General features: G+C 41.2%; 2 protein-coding genes across 4 annotated transcripts; both read right to left on the bottom strand.

Moving 5' to 3' along the window:
* Positions 1-2,980: 2,980 nt before the first annotated feature.
* On the bottom strand, positions 2,981-14,253 carry si:ch211-161h7.4 (titin). Of its 2 annotated transcripts, none has more exons than XM_050057041.1 (17): positions 13,715-14,253; positions 13,225-13,268; positions 12,562-12,623; positions 12,335-12,471; positions 11,788-11,848; positions 11,454-11,664; positions 11,238-11,321; positions 10,915-10,998; positions 10,074-10,250; positions 9,197-9,924; positions 8,434-8,961; positions 7,467-8,052; positions 7,298-7,374; positions 6,731-6,865; positions 4,580-4,740; positions 4,341-4,431; positions 2,981-3,305 (listed from the first exon to the last, which is right to left on the bottom strand). In XM_050057041.1, exons 1-17 carry the CDS (start codon positions 13,736-13,738, stop codon positions 3,223-3,225), a joined length of 3,273 nt encoding a protein of 1,090 aa, XP_049912998.1. In that variant the 5' UTR covers positions 13,739-14,253; the 3' UTR covers positions 2,981-3,222. The 2 variants fall into 2 exon arrangements, with proteins under 2 accessions (XP_049912998.1, XP_049912997.1); XM_050057040.1 differs by having other exon boundaries at positions 10,915-11,001; positions 13,715-14,252.
* An 813-nt stretch (positions 14,254-15,066) lies between these two features.
* LOC126397946 (uncharacterized) lies at positions 15,067-17,650 on the bottom strand. 2 transcript variants are annotated; one of them, XM_050057045.1, is made up of 9 exons: positions 17,592-17,636; positions 17,182-17,319; positions 16,981-17,089; positions 16,709-16,853; positions 16,431-16,544; positions 16,171-16,315; positions 15,899-16,047; positions 15,660-15,799; positions 15,067-15,323 (listed from the first exon to the last, which is right to left on the bottom strand). In XM_050057045.1, the coding sequence occupies exons 3-9, from the start codon at positions 17,078-17,080 to the stop codon at positions 15,172-15,174; spliced, it is 945 nt and encodes a 314-aa protein (XP_049913002.1). In that variant the 5' UTR covers positions 17,081-17,089; positions 17,182-17,319; positions 17,592-17,636; the 3' UTR covers positions 15,067-15,171. The 2 variants fall into 2 exon arrangements, with proteins under 2 accessions (XP_049913002.1, XP_049913001.1); XM_050057044.1 differs by lacking the exon at positions 17,182-17,319 and having other exon boundaries at positions 17,592-17,650.
* Positions 17,651-18,967: the final 1,317 nt, after the last annotated feature.

Below are 18,967 nucleotides of genomic sequence, written 5' to 3'. Positions count from 1 at the left end.
GCATTCATGACTTCTGTAAATTTGACAAAGTTATTACTCTGTTGTTAAAATGGCATTACATTTAGTGATGAGTGCATTATGACTTGTTTGGGACTCTAAGTTTAGGATTTGGGAGTTGACTTGGCACTTGAGTGCAAACTTCTTGCCAAACAATGACTTGCCCCCACCTCTGAGGAGTACTGTCCTGAATATCTCTCTGCTCTTACACCCTCTGAATGAGCTGCTCAACATGGACTCTCAGTCCTGCGATAGACTGTGGGTGCATTCTGACTGGCATTGTTTTCTTTTTAGTTTCAGTAGGTACAGCAGCTGCCCTTGCAAAGTATGCTCTGTTGCATGCAGTATTCATACAGTTTGGACATACAACTACTTCATAACAATGCTCCCTGAACTTTGACCCTTTTACTTAAACATCTTGGACATAAAAAAACAGCATTCAGCATGCGCCCACAAACAAGCTGGAGAGCCGGAAAACCTGACTGAACTCAGCTCAGGGTTGGCCAAGGTCTGGATGATACCATTTTCTGAGACAGAGAGCCGGCACATCCATTTATCCATTTTCATCCGCTCATCCGAAGCTGGGTCACGGGAGCAACGGGCCAAGCAAAGCACCGCTGACATCCCTCTTCCCAGCAATGCTTTCCATCTCCTGTTGGGGGACCCAAAGGTGTTCCCAGGCCAGATGACATATGTAATCCCTCCAGTGTGTTCTGGGTCTGCCCCAGGGCCTCCTACCAGTATGACGTGCCGGAAACATCTCTAACAGGAGGCGCCCAGGAGGCATCCTGATCAGATGCCCGAACCACCTCAACTGACCCCTTTCAACACAAAGGATCAGCAGCTCTACTCCAAGCTCCCTCTGGATGTCCGAGCTCCGTACCCTATCTCTAAAGCTGAGCTCAGACACCCCATGGAGGAAACTCATTTCAGCTGCTTGTATCCGCAATCTCATTCTTTCAATCACTACCCAGAGCTCATGACCATAGTTGAGGTGTGAGACGTAGATGGACTAGTAAATCGAAAGCTTTGCCTTCTGGCTCAGCTCCCTCTTCACCACGACGGTCCGGTGCAGAACCTGCAGAAGCCACACCAAACCACCGATCCATCTCCATTTAACCCTCATTCGTGACCAAGACCCTGAGATACTTGAACCCCCTCACTTGAGGCAGTAACTCTCCCCCAACCCGGAGGAGGCAATCCGGCAGAGAACCTCAGATTTAGGAGGAGAACCGGCACAAATATCAATATATAAGATTTCCTATTAAGGCAGAGCAAGGAGGCAAACCAACATGTACAAACATTTGGCTGGTACTACACCATTGTGGAAGTTTAAGAAGCAGTCTCGTGCCATCATTATAGGCCACATTAAGTCTTTGCATGTTACTCTTCCTATAGGAGGGCCACAAGAGGGCAGTATTCAGCAGGGTACAAAATATTCTTAAAAGAGCTTTGTACACATTGACTGAACACATGCTGAATACAACTTGCAACACTGTCTGTGGATATATTTATCCTCAGATAAATCATTGACAATATGACAACCAAGATATTTAATCTCATTACACACTTTAAGAGCAATATCAGATAAGAATTCAGGAAATACAAATTTTCTGTCTTCTTTACTTCTAACAATCATAATGTTGCTCTTATTGGCGTTATATTTGACATCAAAATCAGCCCCATAGTTTGAGCAAATCTTCAACAGCTGTATACAGGCAGAAGATCACCAAATCATTTGCCTAATTATTACGTTATAATTTTATAAATTGTGGATTCTTACCTTTTATATTCACCTCCGTAAAGTAAGCCTACGAGTACATAACACTTAAATTAATATGTCTATTATTACCAATCAACTAATCATCCGTCACTGCAGGTTTTTGTCAGCTGTCAGTGAGCTGTCATTTCTTTGTGGCTCAGTTGATGTAACATACCTTCAGCTGCACAGAGGACTGTGTGTCAGAATACCGAAAGAAGCATGCTGGCTTGCACACTACAAAATCAGACTGGATGCAGTAGAACATTCTGGTGGTTTTGGCACACTGCATTTGACATACATGTCAGTGTGGGGATTGGAATGCAGTGTGTCTCCCTGACCTCTGTTGTGCTCACTTGGACAGGAAGACAGGTGTGTCGACCTTACAGAGCACACAGTTCTCCACAGGGACCCCCTAAAAAATGTATGTTCATAACGCATCAACAATTTAAGTGTTTTTTAAATCCCGTAAGGTACAACTCAAACCCACACTCTCAGGTCTGCTGATGCCAACCTCCTCTTACCACCACCAGGACTGACTACCACACCTAGGGGGACAGGGCTTTCTCCATCGCTGCTCCCACCCTCTGGACCTCACTGACATGAGACTCCCTCTCACTTTCCACCTTCAAGAAATCCCTCAAAACACACCTCTTGAAAACTGCTGACAAATTCTAACAACTGTGTTCTTCTCCCTCTCTGCATTGTTTCCCTTCTTATGGATTATTTCATTTTTGTTTTTTTCTGTTTTGTTGCTTTTGTTCTCTGTAAAGCTTTATAAATCCAGTGTATTATTATTATTATTAAATCATAGACTGAATAATAACAGTGAATGACGTCACAGTAGCTCCCCAAAAATGAAGCCGTCTAAATCGCCCCCTGGTGGCTGGCTGCAGTATAGGTCAAGAATCCTGCCTGTCCTGTGTAAGTAGATGGAACAACGGCCAAACTAAAAAATCAAAATACAAATAATCAAATTGTTTTTCCCCCTAATACCGGGGAGATAACTACTTTGCAGACTCTGGCTCCAAATGATGTCAGCAGTACAAGATGGCAGCTCTCATATCTGGGATATTTTGATTTCATTTCTGTACAGTGGCAGGACGTGAAGACGCTTCAACCATCTTTATATAGTCATTTGTACAAAGTGGTGCATAAAACTTCACCAGAAATACAATGCGTGTCAATGTCTGACACTCAAAATATCAACAAGCACAAAACTTTATTTGAAATAATTTTTACTGTTTTTCTTTTTTACAAGCACAGCTTCAGATCAAACAGGTTCATAAAAAAACTAACCAATGTTTTTATATTTACAACTCGAATTTTAATACAGAAAGTAAAAAAAATATATACAGACATAATGTCACACATCGCCAGTCTTTTTTTTTTCCTCAAAATTTTCAACATCTAAGGGGAGCAAGTCATTACTGAGAAACATGCAGCTGGTAATCCAGCCGACAACTTCAGTCTGAACTTTCTGCCAGGATCCTGGTGAAGTACACAACTGCAGGCTGAGCATTGATATTGTGGATGCTGTAGGCGTGTCCTGTGTGAACAGAGCAGTGACATCATTACAACACTGACAAAGACAAACAGAACACTTAACATTTTTACAGGTATACATCTTAAATCTGGACATTTACCACTAAAAGGTCATACAAGGACATCTTGACATTACTAAGAAGCAATTCACTAAGATGCAATTCAAGTTTTTAATTCTGTCTTAATACACTTAAAAATCAAAATGCATCTCTTTTGTTTTTGCTCCCATTTATCACAGGTTTGAGGTTTTTTTTATGCACTAAATAGATATATTTCTTACATCACCAGAGCTGTTGCCGGTGAACTGAATGTTCATTTCATGACCACAAGCCATCTCCTGTGCTGCTTCTGTGAAGTTGGCAGTACATCCAACCGGCCTTTCAGCCGCACAAGTTGCTGGTGATGATGAGCATGCAGATGAGTTTCCCTGAGACGGTTTCTGACAGTTTGTACAGAACTTCTTTGGGAGTGCAAACCATTTGTTGCATCAGCTGTTCAGGTGGCCGATCTCAAAGGATCTTACAGGTGATGGCGCTGAATGTGGAGGTCCTGAGCTGGTGTGGTTTCATGTGGTCTATTGCTGTGAGGCTGCCAAATTCTCAGAATTAACATTGGAGATGGCGTATGGTTGTGAAATGAACATTCAGCACACAGGCAACAGCTCTGATGGACAGTCCTGCAGTCAGCATGCCAATGGTTCGCTCCCTAAGAACTTGAGACGTCTGTGACTTCCTATTGTGTGATCAAACTGCACATTTAAGAGTCAGCTTTTATTGTGACCATCCCAAAGAGCACCTGTGTAATAACGATGCTCTTTAATCAGCCTCTTGATATGCTGCACCTGTCATGTAGATAGATCATCTTCACTCACTAATACAGATTTTTACACATTTGTGACCAAATACGAGAGAAATATATCTGTTGAGAGCATAAAAAGTCTCAGATCTTTACCTTAAACCTGTGAAAAATAAGCACAAAACCTGAAGTGTTGCTTTTAAATTTTTTGTTCAGTATATATGTAATAATATTACATTCTTACCACATGGCACCATAAAGGATTGTCCAGGGTGGAAGCGGGACTCCTTGCTGTCGATGACTACAGTCACAGAGCTTGTTAATAATTCAAAAACCTTTAAAAACACGACAATGAAAGACATAATTAGTACTTAAACACTTTCAAGATCTTATGTACAACAGGACAGAAAGGGAGACAATGAGATGACATGAAACTAACACAGGAGTAGAGCATAATCACAAGTGTATGAGAAGTGTACTGACTGTCGTGGCGCTGTGATCCACCCACAGAGGCTTCTTCATGTAGGAGCCCAGCAGGATTTTTCCATTACAGATTGAGCCACAGTTCAGGTCCACCAGGAAGCCAATAGCTCTGCCTTGATGGAAATACCAATCAAACTGGTCTGGAGTGATCTCAGCGCCTCCTGTAATGATATTAAACAGTAAAAATGATCAATGACACGTCTGGTCAATAATTACTTCTGTTTTATACTGTTTCATAAGAATATTTTGATAATAATAGAGATAAATGACACAGAGTTTCGATTTAAAAAAAGATGTGAAAGATAAGATATGAAACACTGTTGTGGGAAAATGAGTCATACAAATATATATTTTGATGCAATTAGAAATGATTGTTATAAAGATCACTTTGTGTATTAGCTCATACATCCAAGGAATACTTCAGCCACAAAATGACCGCTTGAAAATCAGTTCGTCATGCTGTGTTACTTTGAATCCATGAAGAAAACATTATTCTCGCATACCTTCATGGAAAAAAGCAAACACATTTATTTACTGATTTAATGGAGACCACATTTAACAGCAGCAAATCTATATGAAAACACTAATTTACAAACTGCCCACACAACTCTTGCAGTATAATTCAAGTCACATTTATTCAGTCGTGTGTTCAGTACTTCCCAAACACATGCGTTTGAAACTCCAAGGCCAGATTCCAATACCAAGGTTTTGGCGAAAACGTATGTGTATGTTGGATTATACTGCACGAGATGTGCGAGTTTTGTAAGTGAATGTTTTGATAGTTTTGATGTTGTTAAATGTGCTCTCAAATCAATCAGTGTGTCCACCACTTTCCATGAAGGCATGCGAGTACAACTGGAGCTGCGTTCAGAATCACATACTTTCTCTTTTTACTTTCAGTATTTACTGCAGCTGCCCTTACAAAGTATGTACTGTTGCATGCAGCATGCACACATTCGGGACATCCTACTACCTCATAACATTGCACCCTGACCTTTGACCCTCTTGCTCATACATCCGTTACCTTGGAAGTAAAACAAAATGCCATTCACCAGGCTTGCCAGAAACGGGAGTCAGCCCAGAGAGCTCTGCTGCTGTTACTTTGCAGTGTGTGTAGTTCTCTGTCCGTTATTTTCAGTTGTGTCTTTTTGTTGCAATCTTAATGATTATTTTGTTCACTTAAAAAATTATATTCCTTTATTACTATGCCTCTGGTCATCAGTATCTTGAATGCACTGTCATCCGTCATTGTGGCTTCTGACAGCTGTCAAAGAGGTGTCAAGCTGTCATGTGTTTGCAGCTCAGCTCATGTGAGGTATCGTGGATCCGAGGATTGTGGGTCAGCATAGTCAGAACAGCATGCTGGTTTGCAGAATGTAGAATGCAACTGACTGCAGTAACAGTAAATGGACTGCATTTGTATAGCGCCTTTCTAGTCTTCCGACCACTCAAAGTGCTTTTACACTTAATCACATTCACCCAGTCACACATGGGTGGCCGAGGCTACCATACATGATGCCACCTGCTACTCAGTCACCATTCTGATATGTGGACGACCCGCTCTGTCGCCTGAGCCACAGCCGCCCCCAGTGGAATGTTGTTGTTGTTTTTTTTGGCATACTGCATTTTACATACTATGTATCAGGACACACTAAATCATTTTCTGGTGTACTTAATTACTTAATGGTATGGCAGTATGGGTATTGGAACGCACAGAAAGTTTTAACATGGCATGACTAGTTGATTTATGAATGGTCATTTTGTGAGTGTAGTGTTGGGTTGTTTGATCTCACTTCCAAATTTAATTTCATTTTAATTACCAAAACTACTGGGCTGGAAAGAGTTCTTCCTTCACACAGAATGTAAGGGGAATCTAAATAACACTGTCATAACACGCAACACACTGTAAATAACGATGTTAACAGGTCTGAAACTTTTTCTTGGAGTAACTTCAAACATCCTCAGCTCCATAACAGATGCAAGTAAACAACACTAGGCACATCTGGGCTTTGCTGAGTGACACTTTTGTGACTTGTTCTTCCTTTAAAGAAAGAATACCCCACATTCACACAGCCTGATCCCTCAAATACCATTTTCATTTCTACTTTTCTCTCTATAGTCATTGAAAACACAGGAACTATATTCTCTTACTGTCAACAGGCCAGAGACTCTGAAACCACTCTGCCAGGTTGGCCTTATCCTTCGACTGTAACACCAGCGGTTTGAGGGGAGGAGCACACAGATCTGATATGGAGAGAGCAGCAGAGACTCTGGGTAGCGGTGGACCTGAAACAAAGGGATGGCTTGGTGATCAATTAGAAAATTCAAAGTTTTCACAATTTAGCATACACACAATCAAGGACTGAATATCTGTCGTTCATAGTCATATTTAATCCGTAAAATTTGCGGTGAAGTTGCGGTAATTGGACAAAACTGCAAGGTCGCACAGAGTTCACAGGGATTGGCTGAATTTGTGTTAACATTTGCACAACAACCTGGAGCTATTGTTAAGCTACAGGAGCATATTTGTAGTAAATCAATGATTATTATTCATTCCTTATTCATAATAATTGAGGTTTTCATCATAAACTTGGCAAAACAGTACTTCCAGGGTAATAAGGAGTGGTGTTTTAGATTTGTATACCTTATCTGTACACTTAAAATAAAGTGGTAAGTGAGGTAAATATATAAATCTATATATAATGTTTAAAAACATACTCAAGTCATCATCCTCCTCTTCCTCGTACTGTTGCAGCTCAATCATGGAGGACGGCCCACTTCTGAAGAGTTTTAACCTGCCAAATAATAATTGAAGATAAATAAATAATAATAAAAACAATTTATGAAGGGAGGTGTTAAGAGTTTCAACATTTAAGCTGTTTCTTACCTGTCCTCTGACTGTCTGTCCTGTGGGGCCTCATGATTTACAGGGCTGTTGTGCTCACCAGCATCCATACTGGGAATATCTCTGTCAGACTTATTGAATGTTGCACAGTCAGTCAAAGTGGCGTCCTTGGCAGGATATGCACTGGCTTTATGTCTTTTATTCTTCTGAACTGTCTCTCTGCTGCTGATCACAGTCGGGGTCTCCACAGCTGAGGTGAAAATGTCTTTAACCATGGCCAGAGAGCGTTTGACAGTCGTCGGTTTCAGAGGAGGCACCGGAGTTCCCCCTGGTGGTTTTGACGAGACTGCCATGTTGCCGTTTTTGGGAGTCCCGAGTCGAGGAGACCTGCTCTGTTTGGACTGCTTTTTTCTTTCCTTACGAGGTTTGGGCTCCTGCTGCTGTGGCTCCGGCTGCGAGGAGATGTCCTCGGACACGTCATTGACAGCCCACCAGTTCCCGGGAGGTTTCCTCCTCCGCCTGTTTGATTCGGCTGCCCTGAACTGCTCCCTAGGCCTTCTGGGAGAGACAGGCGCTGGTGTGATGGACAGTTTTTCACTGGAGTATGCTCTCGGAAATACCTGCTCACCTGTAAAACATCACATATTAGTGAGTAACTTATCGGTTGGTTTACAAAACTCAAATACAGGTATTATTTGTACCTCGCTAAAAACACAAAACAGATTTTAGCTGTAGCTCAAAGTGCTTGAACGAGTCGGAAATCGCTATCTGATATCAAGATAAAGCGGTGAAAATATTCTAAATATAGCCTACTCTTAAACTGATATTGATTCTTTCCAGGTGGAACTTTTTACATGGCTAAAATAGTTTTGCTGCTGCCCCCGTCCACAGCATTACTCCTGCCTGCTTCTCCAAACTGGGAACGTGCCGACCACCATCAGCTGTAGGTAATACAGTGACTATTGATGAGAACCTCATACAACGCCAACTCCTCCACTGCTGAACTCACCCGAGTGGAAGCTGTGGTCTCTCTGTGTGAGGACCAAAGGACTGGACTCCACATCCAGGCTCTGGTCCAGGATCTCCAGCTGCTCCTGCCCTTCACTCTGCTCAGCCTCAATCGTGTGAAACACTTTGTCCGGTTTGTCTCCTTTTGCATTCCTGTTTTTCTTCTGTGTGGTTTTCTTTTCTCTAGCTTTATTTGTCTTTTGACTGGATGACGGCGCAGGCTGTGTCTGATTTCCTTTCTTTAAAACTCTGTCCTTCTTCGTCTTTACAGGTGAGGGGACTGCTGCGCTGGGCTCTTTGTTGTACGGCTTTGACTTCTTTGGTGTCAAATGGGTGTCTGTCACCTTTGTTTCCTCTGCGGTCTGATGGTTCAGCCACCACTCTCCAGGCTGCCTCCTTTTCCTCCTCCCAGGAGTCCAACAGTCTTCGGGTGAACTCTCTTCAGACACAGCCGGTAGTTTGTTGTGTTTGTCCTTACCATCTGCTACATCCTTTTCTGTTTGTGTTTCAGAGTTATTGCGTTCTTTGTCTGTGGGAAAAAAGATATAAATGTATAATGCTGTATAGATGTTCAAAGAGATGCTCAAAGTAACCTCTTTTTAGTTTCCACCTTTAAAACAGTTGTTCTATTCCCAAATGTTGATGTAATCTATCAACACTTGGGATTTACAACAGCAGCATTTACATTTAGAGACATTTACACTGACTGACCTGTAATTATGACTCACAGAAAGATTCAACGTCAACACATAGGAGGCCCTTACCTGAAAGAGGACCCAGGTCTTCAGCATCTGCGTGCTCCTCCAAGCTCTGACTTTGTTCCTTCCCAGCCTCTGCATACATTGTCTCCTTTACCACATCAGATCCCTGCGTCACTTTTCTGGCCCCCTTTAATGACTTAGACCTGCTTGTCTTGGCATTTTCATTCCCATCTTTTACAGACTTTGATCTTTTAACATCAGAAGGCTTCTGAGCTTTCTTTTCCCTTTCCAGAGTGGGTTTTTCTTCATCTGTTTTCCTGCTGGCTGTGTCTTTAGGCTGCTCCTCTTCCTTGTCTCTTTCTTTAGATGGTACCTTCTTCAGTCGTTTCTTTTTGTTTGGTTTCTCTTCTTCCCTCAAGTCACCCGCAGGAAGATCCTCCGGCCTGGGCAATTCCTCCTCATCATTTCCAGGCTCGGTCACCTCCTTGTTCTTCTCTTTCCTCTTCACCTTCTTTGTTTTCTGACTGACAGTCTGACTTCCCACTTTGCTGTTCGCCTGTTCAGATTCCTGCTGTGTCTGTGCAGTCTCCAGTGGGCTCTCCTTCGTGCCCCTGTCCGTCGAGCTGTCTCTGTCGGTGCTGGACGTTTTGCTCTGTCTCTGTTTCTTGCTGGTGGCAGTCTTACTTGGAATGGAAAACCAAAGAGGTCTGTCATCTTCCAGGATTAGGAAATCATCGTCTGGCTCAGGAGGAGGAGGGGGCACTTTCACTGGTGACACAGACTTCCTGGAACTACAAAAAAAGTTAAATAAATGATTTTATGTTTTTATGTTGAAGTAAACCAGTGGTTACTTTGTAAACACATTTTGGTATTTTCAATTTTTCAATAGGAAGACACCATAGTTACAAAATACATTAGGTGTACTCTTATCTCAACTCACCATGCAGGTCTGGGCTGTGCAGAGTCCCTAAGCTTCTTAAGGAAAGCGGTCATGTCCTTTTCCACACGGGTGAGCTCCACTGACGGCTGCATGTTAACACGTTTTGAATCTTTTTTAGGGGCTGCGAGTTCAGGCTCCTGTCTCTCCACTGACACAGGTGGGTCAACATTTTCTCGCCTGGGAGTAAACAAAAGTAAAAATAAATGTCATTTTACCCTAAAGGTATTAATAATAATGTAATTTCCAGTTAGGTTACTGTTATACAACAATATATTATAACTATGCATTTCTTACATTCTGCCACAGGTTACTTATACAATGCATGTGGCATGCGTACACAGTGTGAAAATAATACATCTAAACTACGCAGGATTTTCCTAAAAAAACAATGTATAAGCAAAGAAATTTCAAAGGAACCACTCTCAGCCATCACTTATGACCCAATACAAATGTGTGGTGGTGTATTTATATGCACAGACTGCCCTCTGCCCGTATTTCCTTATTCAATTCTTATTTTGCTGTGTTTGAGAAGTTCCTGAGCACAGCACGCTGGTGAGATCAACTTTTCTATAAACGTAGTGACCAGGTGCCAGACTGTAAACAGCAGATATCCAAAAAGAGGTAATGAAAACTGCTGACACAGCGTTGAAAAAGTGCAAATATAGTGAACACGCATGAATCTGGGATTGGCTTTCATTTTTAGTTTTACCACCTTTACCACCAGGTAATAAATGCTGATATAAATATCGGCGCCAGATATCCAGTATTGTGAGATCACCGGATCTAAAGTGAAAGCACAAAAATAACTGCAACTACACATTAAAAAGTCATCACTTCTTACCTTGGTGTTTTTCTTTTGCCCTCCAAAACAGGTGTTTGAGGTTTCTTGGGTGTTTTTTCTTTGACTGGCTGACTCTCTTTGCTGCTGCTGCAAAAAGTAAATATTCATCACATGCACCCAAGTAAAAAATCTAATAATGTAAACATCCAAATAAGTAATACAGGTATCAGAGAAAATAAAGGTCAAACATCAAAACACAATTAGGAACCCTTCACACTGCTATCGCTATTTGTGTTCTGTATTGCAATCCATCAGGTGCTGACGGACTGTTTGTGTGCTTTCAGCCAGCTTATCATAACTTTGAGAATTAGAGAGGCTCTTACCACGATCCCTCCACCTTGTTTTTGCGACTTGACCTCTCAGGTTTGCTAAGAAGGACCTTACTTGGAGGAGACTCCAACTCAAGTCTAGAAGAAAGAAACATGCTGTCAGTTAACAAGTAAAAACACACTTGCTCCTGATGTTACTGTCGACAATAGACTCCTACACTTCATACAAACATCTTATTTCCTTCATGAAATGTATTAATAATTACTTACTCCTCTTCGACGTGCCTGTTGCACTGGGGTTCCTGGATGGGTTGAGGCTCTGTATTTGCCCCTTCCTTTTCATCATCCTCACACGCGAAGAGAACTGGGGACACAACCCGGTGTTTTTCATTGTCCAGCTCTTCTACATGTTCCACCACATTGTCTTCAATAGGACTGGATGTCTTCATTGGCCCATGTGCTTCGAATGGGATGTCCAAATCTGCAACAAAAAAAATGAAGCATCCTTTAACAAGAAAAACTTTGCTGTAAAAAAGAGCAAAGGATGAGTGACCGAATATTTACTGTGCATGGATTTTAAAAGGCCAAGGCTGGAGTCTCTTACCGATGTCTAGTTTAGGACTGGGTGAGCTTGTTGCAGGATGCAGTGCCTCTCCCTCAGGATCCTAATGAGTTATAAAATATACATTATAAAAGCACATCTATGGGGGATCAGATCTTGCCTGATGAAAGAAAGGTGCACAAAGCCCATATACAGCTGCTGAGTCTATAAACAAGCACATAACCAGAAAGGGGAAAACCTCTGTTTCACTAGCTGAGCTGCAGCATTCAGGCACAGTGTGGATATTTCATCCCACATCATGCTAATGTGTCTTGGAAATTTTGTGACTACCTGACAGACAGTAAAATCAATGTAAAAACAGAAAAAAGAATGTTGTGTAACTACTGCACAACATAGAGATATGTTGAGCATGTGACAAACAAAAAAGATTTTAACAACTGGCTCATTAAGACTTTCCCATGTGAGGACAGTAACAATATCACAACACTCAGCAAGCACCTCTACATGTTAAAATCAACTACTGCCTGCTACATCCAACGAGACATCAAACTACCTCTCAGTTATTCAAGATATTTTGCCTGAACATTACCGTTTGACATTTTGGAAGTTCTTCCTTTAAGTGTACTTCCTGTGGGACTGGCGAAGCTATTCTCTCACACTCCGTATCAAAGGTCTGGAGCAGAGGACATGGGTGTGATAGGTCATCAATAATATGTGATGATGGATCTGAAAAGATAGTCAAGTATAGTTTAACATGATGAAAATGCAAAACAAACTGCAAAATAGTAAAATGAAGCAATTACACTCTCAACTCACCCAAGTCATCGAACATCTTATCGATCTCTTCCAATGTCTGCGGTGCTGTCCATTCTGGTGGACTGAAAACACAAAGATCAGGTTATACAAAATATTTTAAACTCCCAAAAAACAATGTTACAGAAAAAAACAACAGATAACATATATATTATTTGTGACAGACAAACAGGCAAATATTGGCAAAATCTGGTGATGCCATAGGTATCATGACGCAGCGGTTACAATTCAATACACCGCGATAGGCAATGAACTGGGATTTTATTTAAATCTAATTTTACGAAAACGGTCAATGTCAGCTCTCTTTTTGACTGCCTGTTTCATAGGCCTATGTTCTTTGTGTTTGCGCTAGTGATATGTTGTATGGAAGAAGTCAAATGTCTTAAGATAAATTACAACACTGAAGGATCTAACAGTTGGGGGTTTAAATGCAACACAAATGAACCACTGCCACAATTTTTTTTCTTGTAAACAATTAAAAATAGATAGAGTTTGGGGAATCAATACAGTATCACAATACATAACACTGCTATACTCATGTATTGACATTTTCTCACACCCATCGTTCGTGACAAATAGTTTGTAAAAAAAAAAAAATTGCAGAAATCCCAAGTTTCAGTTGTCTTGTTTCAGGATTGAACAAACAAAGCAAAGTGAATAACTTACCTTTCCTTGTTTGTGAGGTAGCAGAGTTTCCTCTTTGGTCTCCTCTGTAAACAGACACATGATGTGGAGAAAGTTACCAGAGACGACTGTAATTTGGTCACTTTTTAAATGAGAACTTACCAGCTAACATCACTTAAATATCACACTCAGTTAATCAGGTATACCAAGTCACGATTACCTTTACCGTAATATATGTAATGCAACAATCATTGTTGTAACGACACAGAGTGGACAAAATATTAGAAACAGCTCTCAGTTTTACGTAATACCATTTAACAGCATCGCAAACTACAGTCTCCAAAACGACGATGAAGGTGAAACTTTTCCAACATAAACTGAACACCATGTTCATGGCGGTTGGATTGTTTTTAGCTAACTATCGTTACCGTAATGCTATTTGTCGCAGACTAGCAGCTGTTGTCGTTGACTAACATGTTCGCTCAGCCCTCTTTCCTCAATAGCACAAAAGAAAACAGAAACTCAAACTTACCAAAGTAGCGTAATTTGTCTCCATTTATGTAATCTAGTGTGTCTGTCTTTTAACGGCGCCGTTAGTCGACAGCGAGACCGAAGCTAGCAGTTAGCTAGCTATCATTTTGTTTTCAATAACTGCTCTTTCAAGGTTTGCTTCCGGGACGCATTTATGTGTATCCACCCTTTAAAAATAAAGTCAGGAACGACAAGGTAATCTAATATTATGTACAACATATAAAGCTGGTGAGCCAGCTGTTGAGAAATGATAACCAGCGTTAGCGTTAGCGTTAGCGTTAGCAAAACAATGGCGCTGTTGACAATTTGTAATTGACCCGCCGTCTCGGAAAAGTGGGGGACATTTTGCCCTGAGTTAAGCTCCCCAGGCAACACTATTGGAGCTTTGGCGGACGCTAATCCGCAGTCTGCGCTTTAAACTCCAACATAATCTCGAGTGTATTAAAAGTAAACCATAAAAGCAACTATCTGACTGATTGAACGTATTGCGGGTGAACAAAGCCTTGGATTGCCACGAACTTGCTGCCTGAAAGACTATGCTCAGGGCGACATAGACAAGGGAACACAGGAAGAGAAGGGTGTTCTTCTTCTACATTTTTGTTCCGGTAGCCTGAGCTCACAGCTAGAGCTTCACCTTGCTGCCCTCTACAGGTCAATCATAGTTAAATCTAACAAAAATGATTTCAAATCTACAAAATATTGCTACAGTTACTGAGATAATTCAGATAATTAAACATACTTGAAATTATATTATATTAAGAATTCAAATAGTATATGTTTTGCATGATCAATGAGCTTTTGCACCCAACATACTCTGAAAAAGATTTTAACCCAAACAACAGTATAAAATAACACTTACTTCTCATGATATTTGATAATGTCTATGATGTTTGGATTTCTGGAGTAGTAGGCCTTGTATATAGCTACTTGAATTATGATATTCTTGTTCATCATCAGTGCTGCTGAAATGATAAAACAGTTGGTATCATGCATGCTTCAATCCAAATAAATATGTCAAGGTGAGGAAACTGTTGGAGCATAAATTGTTTTTTGAAATAAAACTAACATTTAATAAACCATGGGAAATGTTATATACATACAAAGGTGGGTGACTACAGTGTTGTCCCTCCGCCTCTGTGTGGTGTTGTAACAGTCTCCTTATCAGAGCCTAATGTGTCACGTTAGCAATCAGTATGTTACAAAAAAGCCATAAAAAGTTCAGAGATCAGTCAGTCAAAGTTGAAAAGCATATTGCTAATTATTTAACTATGCAAATTATGCAAAAGTGCATTTTAAATCACACGGTATGCAATCAGAATTTGATAAAAATTTATTAGAATTTACAAAATAAAACATCTGTTCCCATGATTATCAACAGAGCAATGCCAAACACCTGCACAGCTGTCTTCTGTCATACATGACATCATCAAGTGTCAGTGTCCTATATCATAAAAATGCTTAGCGGAATATCTTCTTCTGCTTTTCAGCAATCTGCGTCGGTTCCATGGCTTCAGGACTGGCGTCTGCGTAGAGGGGCTGTTTGATGTGTCTCCAAACCACCAAAACAATCCGAATGACGAACAACGCACAGGCTAAAGCCAGCAGCACAGCTAAGAGAAGAAAACCCAGTTAGTACAACTTTAAACAGATTTCCTCATACATTGAAGGCCTCTTGTTTCCATTCATGCTGTATTTCTATTTCTACTTTGCACGGAGCATTGGAACAAAAACAATTTCCCCCCCGGGATTAATAAAGTATTCTGAATCTGAATCTGAATCTGAATTAGGGCAACATTTTATTTGCTTTGCAATGGATGTAATTACTGAAAAGTCACAGCATTTTTTTCATCAATATTGTGTTTTGCTGTCCATCATGTTTCAGAGATAATGGGATGTAGACTGTTGTGATTACAACACTTTTATCACTTATTAATCCAGTGTCTCACCAATGAAGATGCCATTGCGGTTGGGTGATTCTGCATCAAAGTTTTTGTCCAGGTTTCCAGACAGCGCCCAGATCACAACCGGGTAGATGACGAGGATGTACCGCACGTGTTTGTCAAGGACAAAGTTTTCCAACACAAACCTGTGAAGCACACAGCACAAACACATTTGCTTCAGAATTGCAGTAATGATTTTTCACATTCCCTCTTTTATTAGTGTTTTTGTAGTGACGAGCACTGACCACATAAGCAACACGACAGCCAAAAGGGAGTACGAGATAGTGGCTGCATCCGTTGGCGACATCTCTACATTATAAGTCAGAACGATGGTCAGGTTGATTAGTGTTGCAATGGTTGTCCATGTTGTGTAGATCATCACTCCGTTCTGAACCTGCAAATGTGGCATTAAAGAGGTTTTTAGTTGAAACAGTGTGCACTTAAAGCACATTATTTTAACTTCATGTGCATGGAATAGGCTCATGTAACCTGGGGCATTCACACTTGTCATACTAACCAGCACACGCAGGAGCCACAGGTCTGCTTTGTGGTATTTTTTTAGCCAGGCTCCATAAACATGGAGTCCATGGCAGACAAAAAATATCATGGAGTAGTTTGTGCAGATGACCAAGACGAGAAAAACCAGTGCAGCAATCATATCTCTTTGGTGGGGCCGAGCAGAAAGACACACATTTAATTATGAACTGATGTATGACATTTTAAATTAGGTTGCTTAATTTACAAAGAATAACCACAGGGGCCACTGGAAACTCTTACCCTCTGTCCCAAACGATCAGCCAGCCAATATTGAAACAAAGATTGACGCACCAGCTAATGAAGAATCCATAAGGCAGCACTGCAGGGCTGCAGTAAACGTAGCCATAACCATTCCTACAAAAAAAGATTGTTAATTTAGGCTGCTGTTCTCTTCTGTTCTCTCTTACAGCTGATGATGCATCCTAAATTTGTCTCATATCTGGTATCCCCTCCCCCCAAAACAAGGGAAAACACACAGTAAGTTTTTGAACAAGAGAATTAAAAAAGTTGGCCCCAACTTTCTGCAAAGTCCCGCGACGATGTATACAATCATCGCTGTCAGCCAGACGTAGATGACGCTCCAGATGTTGAAAGTCCATCCTGAAGGTGTGATCTGGGTGTCAAACACTGCAGACACGTTGGCTGTGGTGGTATCATAAGGACCTCGAGAGAAGAATGCAAATAATGAGTGAGAACGGAGAGGAATGTAACACGTTAAACTAATATTTGTGATTTCCCAACAGCTTTACATTCCCGTCACAATCATACATAAAGTCAAGCTTTGACTTACCAACTCCAACGACTGACAGCCCGTTGAACACCAAGCTTATTGCAAAGCCGACAACAGACACCACTATCGCAGCGAGGCGTCCAGGATTATGTTTTGCCATTGTGGTCTACTGTGATGAATAAAAGCAAAAAACAGAAATTATTTTTAAAACATTTGCACATAACCACATAGATCAAAGGATTTCAATGGCTTTATATTTACATAATAATTATTTGGCACATTGTGGTGGTTTTTACTGAAGAGCAAATAGCGTTTTGCTTGAAGAAATGTGTCCTTGATGGAGATATGTTATCCCTTCCTGTTACTGCCGGTGGCCTGCATTTGAACCTGACCTCTGACCTTTGCAAGACAGTGATGATAATCAGAATAAAGTTGTGTCATTCTCAGAAACTACCGGCTGTCACCACAAAAATGTTCTTAAAAAGTCTGTTATTCTGGCTACAATATTTTCAAAATACAAATATCAACGACTTAAATCGGGCGTTAAAACTAAGGTCCACGTGCCACTGCTGCATGCTGAGCTTCCTCCAGGATAATAAAACTGTGGTAGCAAATCAAAAAGGGGGCCCACATGACAATGACACGATAATGCCAAACAAGACACACCATACCTTTCTTTGCCTGTCTGTGTGTGAGCTGAGTCATCAGTGTGAAGGTCCAGAGAAACTGTGCAGAGGACGGGGCGCTGCCTTTTTTATACAATAGCCAGTTGTGTAAGAGTGAGTTTTACGACCACTCGGAGCATCACGTGCGCCTCTTATCTTGTATACATTTCTGCCATAGTGCAGAGAATAATAAACGACTGACAAACTGTTTCCCCCTATATGATCTATAGTAATGAAATGCATTCATGTGGGTTACTCACAAATGAATAACAGTTTATTCATTTGAAACCATGCTGGGATACGAAAGCCTAAAAATCTAATTTTCTTGTTAAGTGAGATGGAGACATCAAGTTCAACCCTAAAAAGTAATCCTTGTTTTTGTGGCTATTCGTCTCACCATGAATTGAGCCACTTTTATCTGACAGTAAATTAGACGTAGAACAGGTGATTTCATCAATGCTTTCTCAGTATTAGGCAGGATCTGACTTTATAGTTCCTCTAAGTACAAAGTCCACACAACAACTTGTACATTTTTTTTTCTTTGACAGTCAGGACAGAGCAAAACCTTCTGATTGCATAAAAACACTAGACACCCTGAACGACACCGCAGATCCAGCCTGAGGGCCAACTGTCGCGTGTGCTTGTACCAAAACAAACATGGACACGAGGGTGGAGGTTTCGCTTCAACCATGGGGGGGAAATATATGACATTTTGAGCATTAAACTCTTTTTTTTTTTTTTTTTATGCACCAATTTGTGCCTTTCCTCTGCATCAATTTATGGTGTCAATGTCTTCAGTTTGGATGAGGCCCCACAGCAGACCCAGAACACGCTCATCTGGTCTGGGAACACCTTGGGGTCCCCCAGGAGGAGCTTGAAACCGTTTCTGGGTGGACATCTGGGGTGCTTTGCTTAGCCTGCTGCGCCTGTGACCCGGCCCCGCATAAGCGTCTGAAAATGGATGGATGGATGGATGTCCTTAGTTTTCTCAAAAAGTCCTCTTGTACCTTTATGTTTTTATTGTGGGAGACAAATGCACATGCTCCAGATATTGAGGGTGGACATGCCCCCTGCATCCCCCCTGAAATCTACGTCTGTGCATGGACAATAACCAACAGTTTGCACTTTGTGTATTTCTTAATCTATTTCTATTGTGTTGTTTTCAGTCCTTACAAGAGAAGGGGGGCAACAGCTCGGGACTGGCAGCTGAAGGTCGACCTGTGGAAACAGCTTAAATTCCCAGAGAACATCGCAGAGACCACAGTCAGGCCAGATATGGTGCTGGTGTCAGAAACATCAAGACAAGTGGTCCTGCTGGAGTTGACTGTTCCCTGGGAAGACCGGACAGAGGAGGCCTTTGAAAGGAAGAGGGCCAAATATGA

Source organism: Epinephelus moara, chromosome 11 (assembly GCF_006386435.1).
Source record: "Epinephelus moara isolate mb chromosome 11, YSFRI_EMoa_1.0, whole genome shotgun sequence".
Taxonomy (NCBI): Eukaryota; Metazoa; Chordata; class Actinopteri; order Perciformes; family Serranidae; genus Epinephelus; species Epinephelus moara.
Note: the sequence above shows the minus strand (reverse complement) of the source record. Positions and strands in the feature narration are given on the sequence as shown.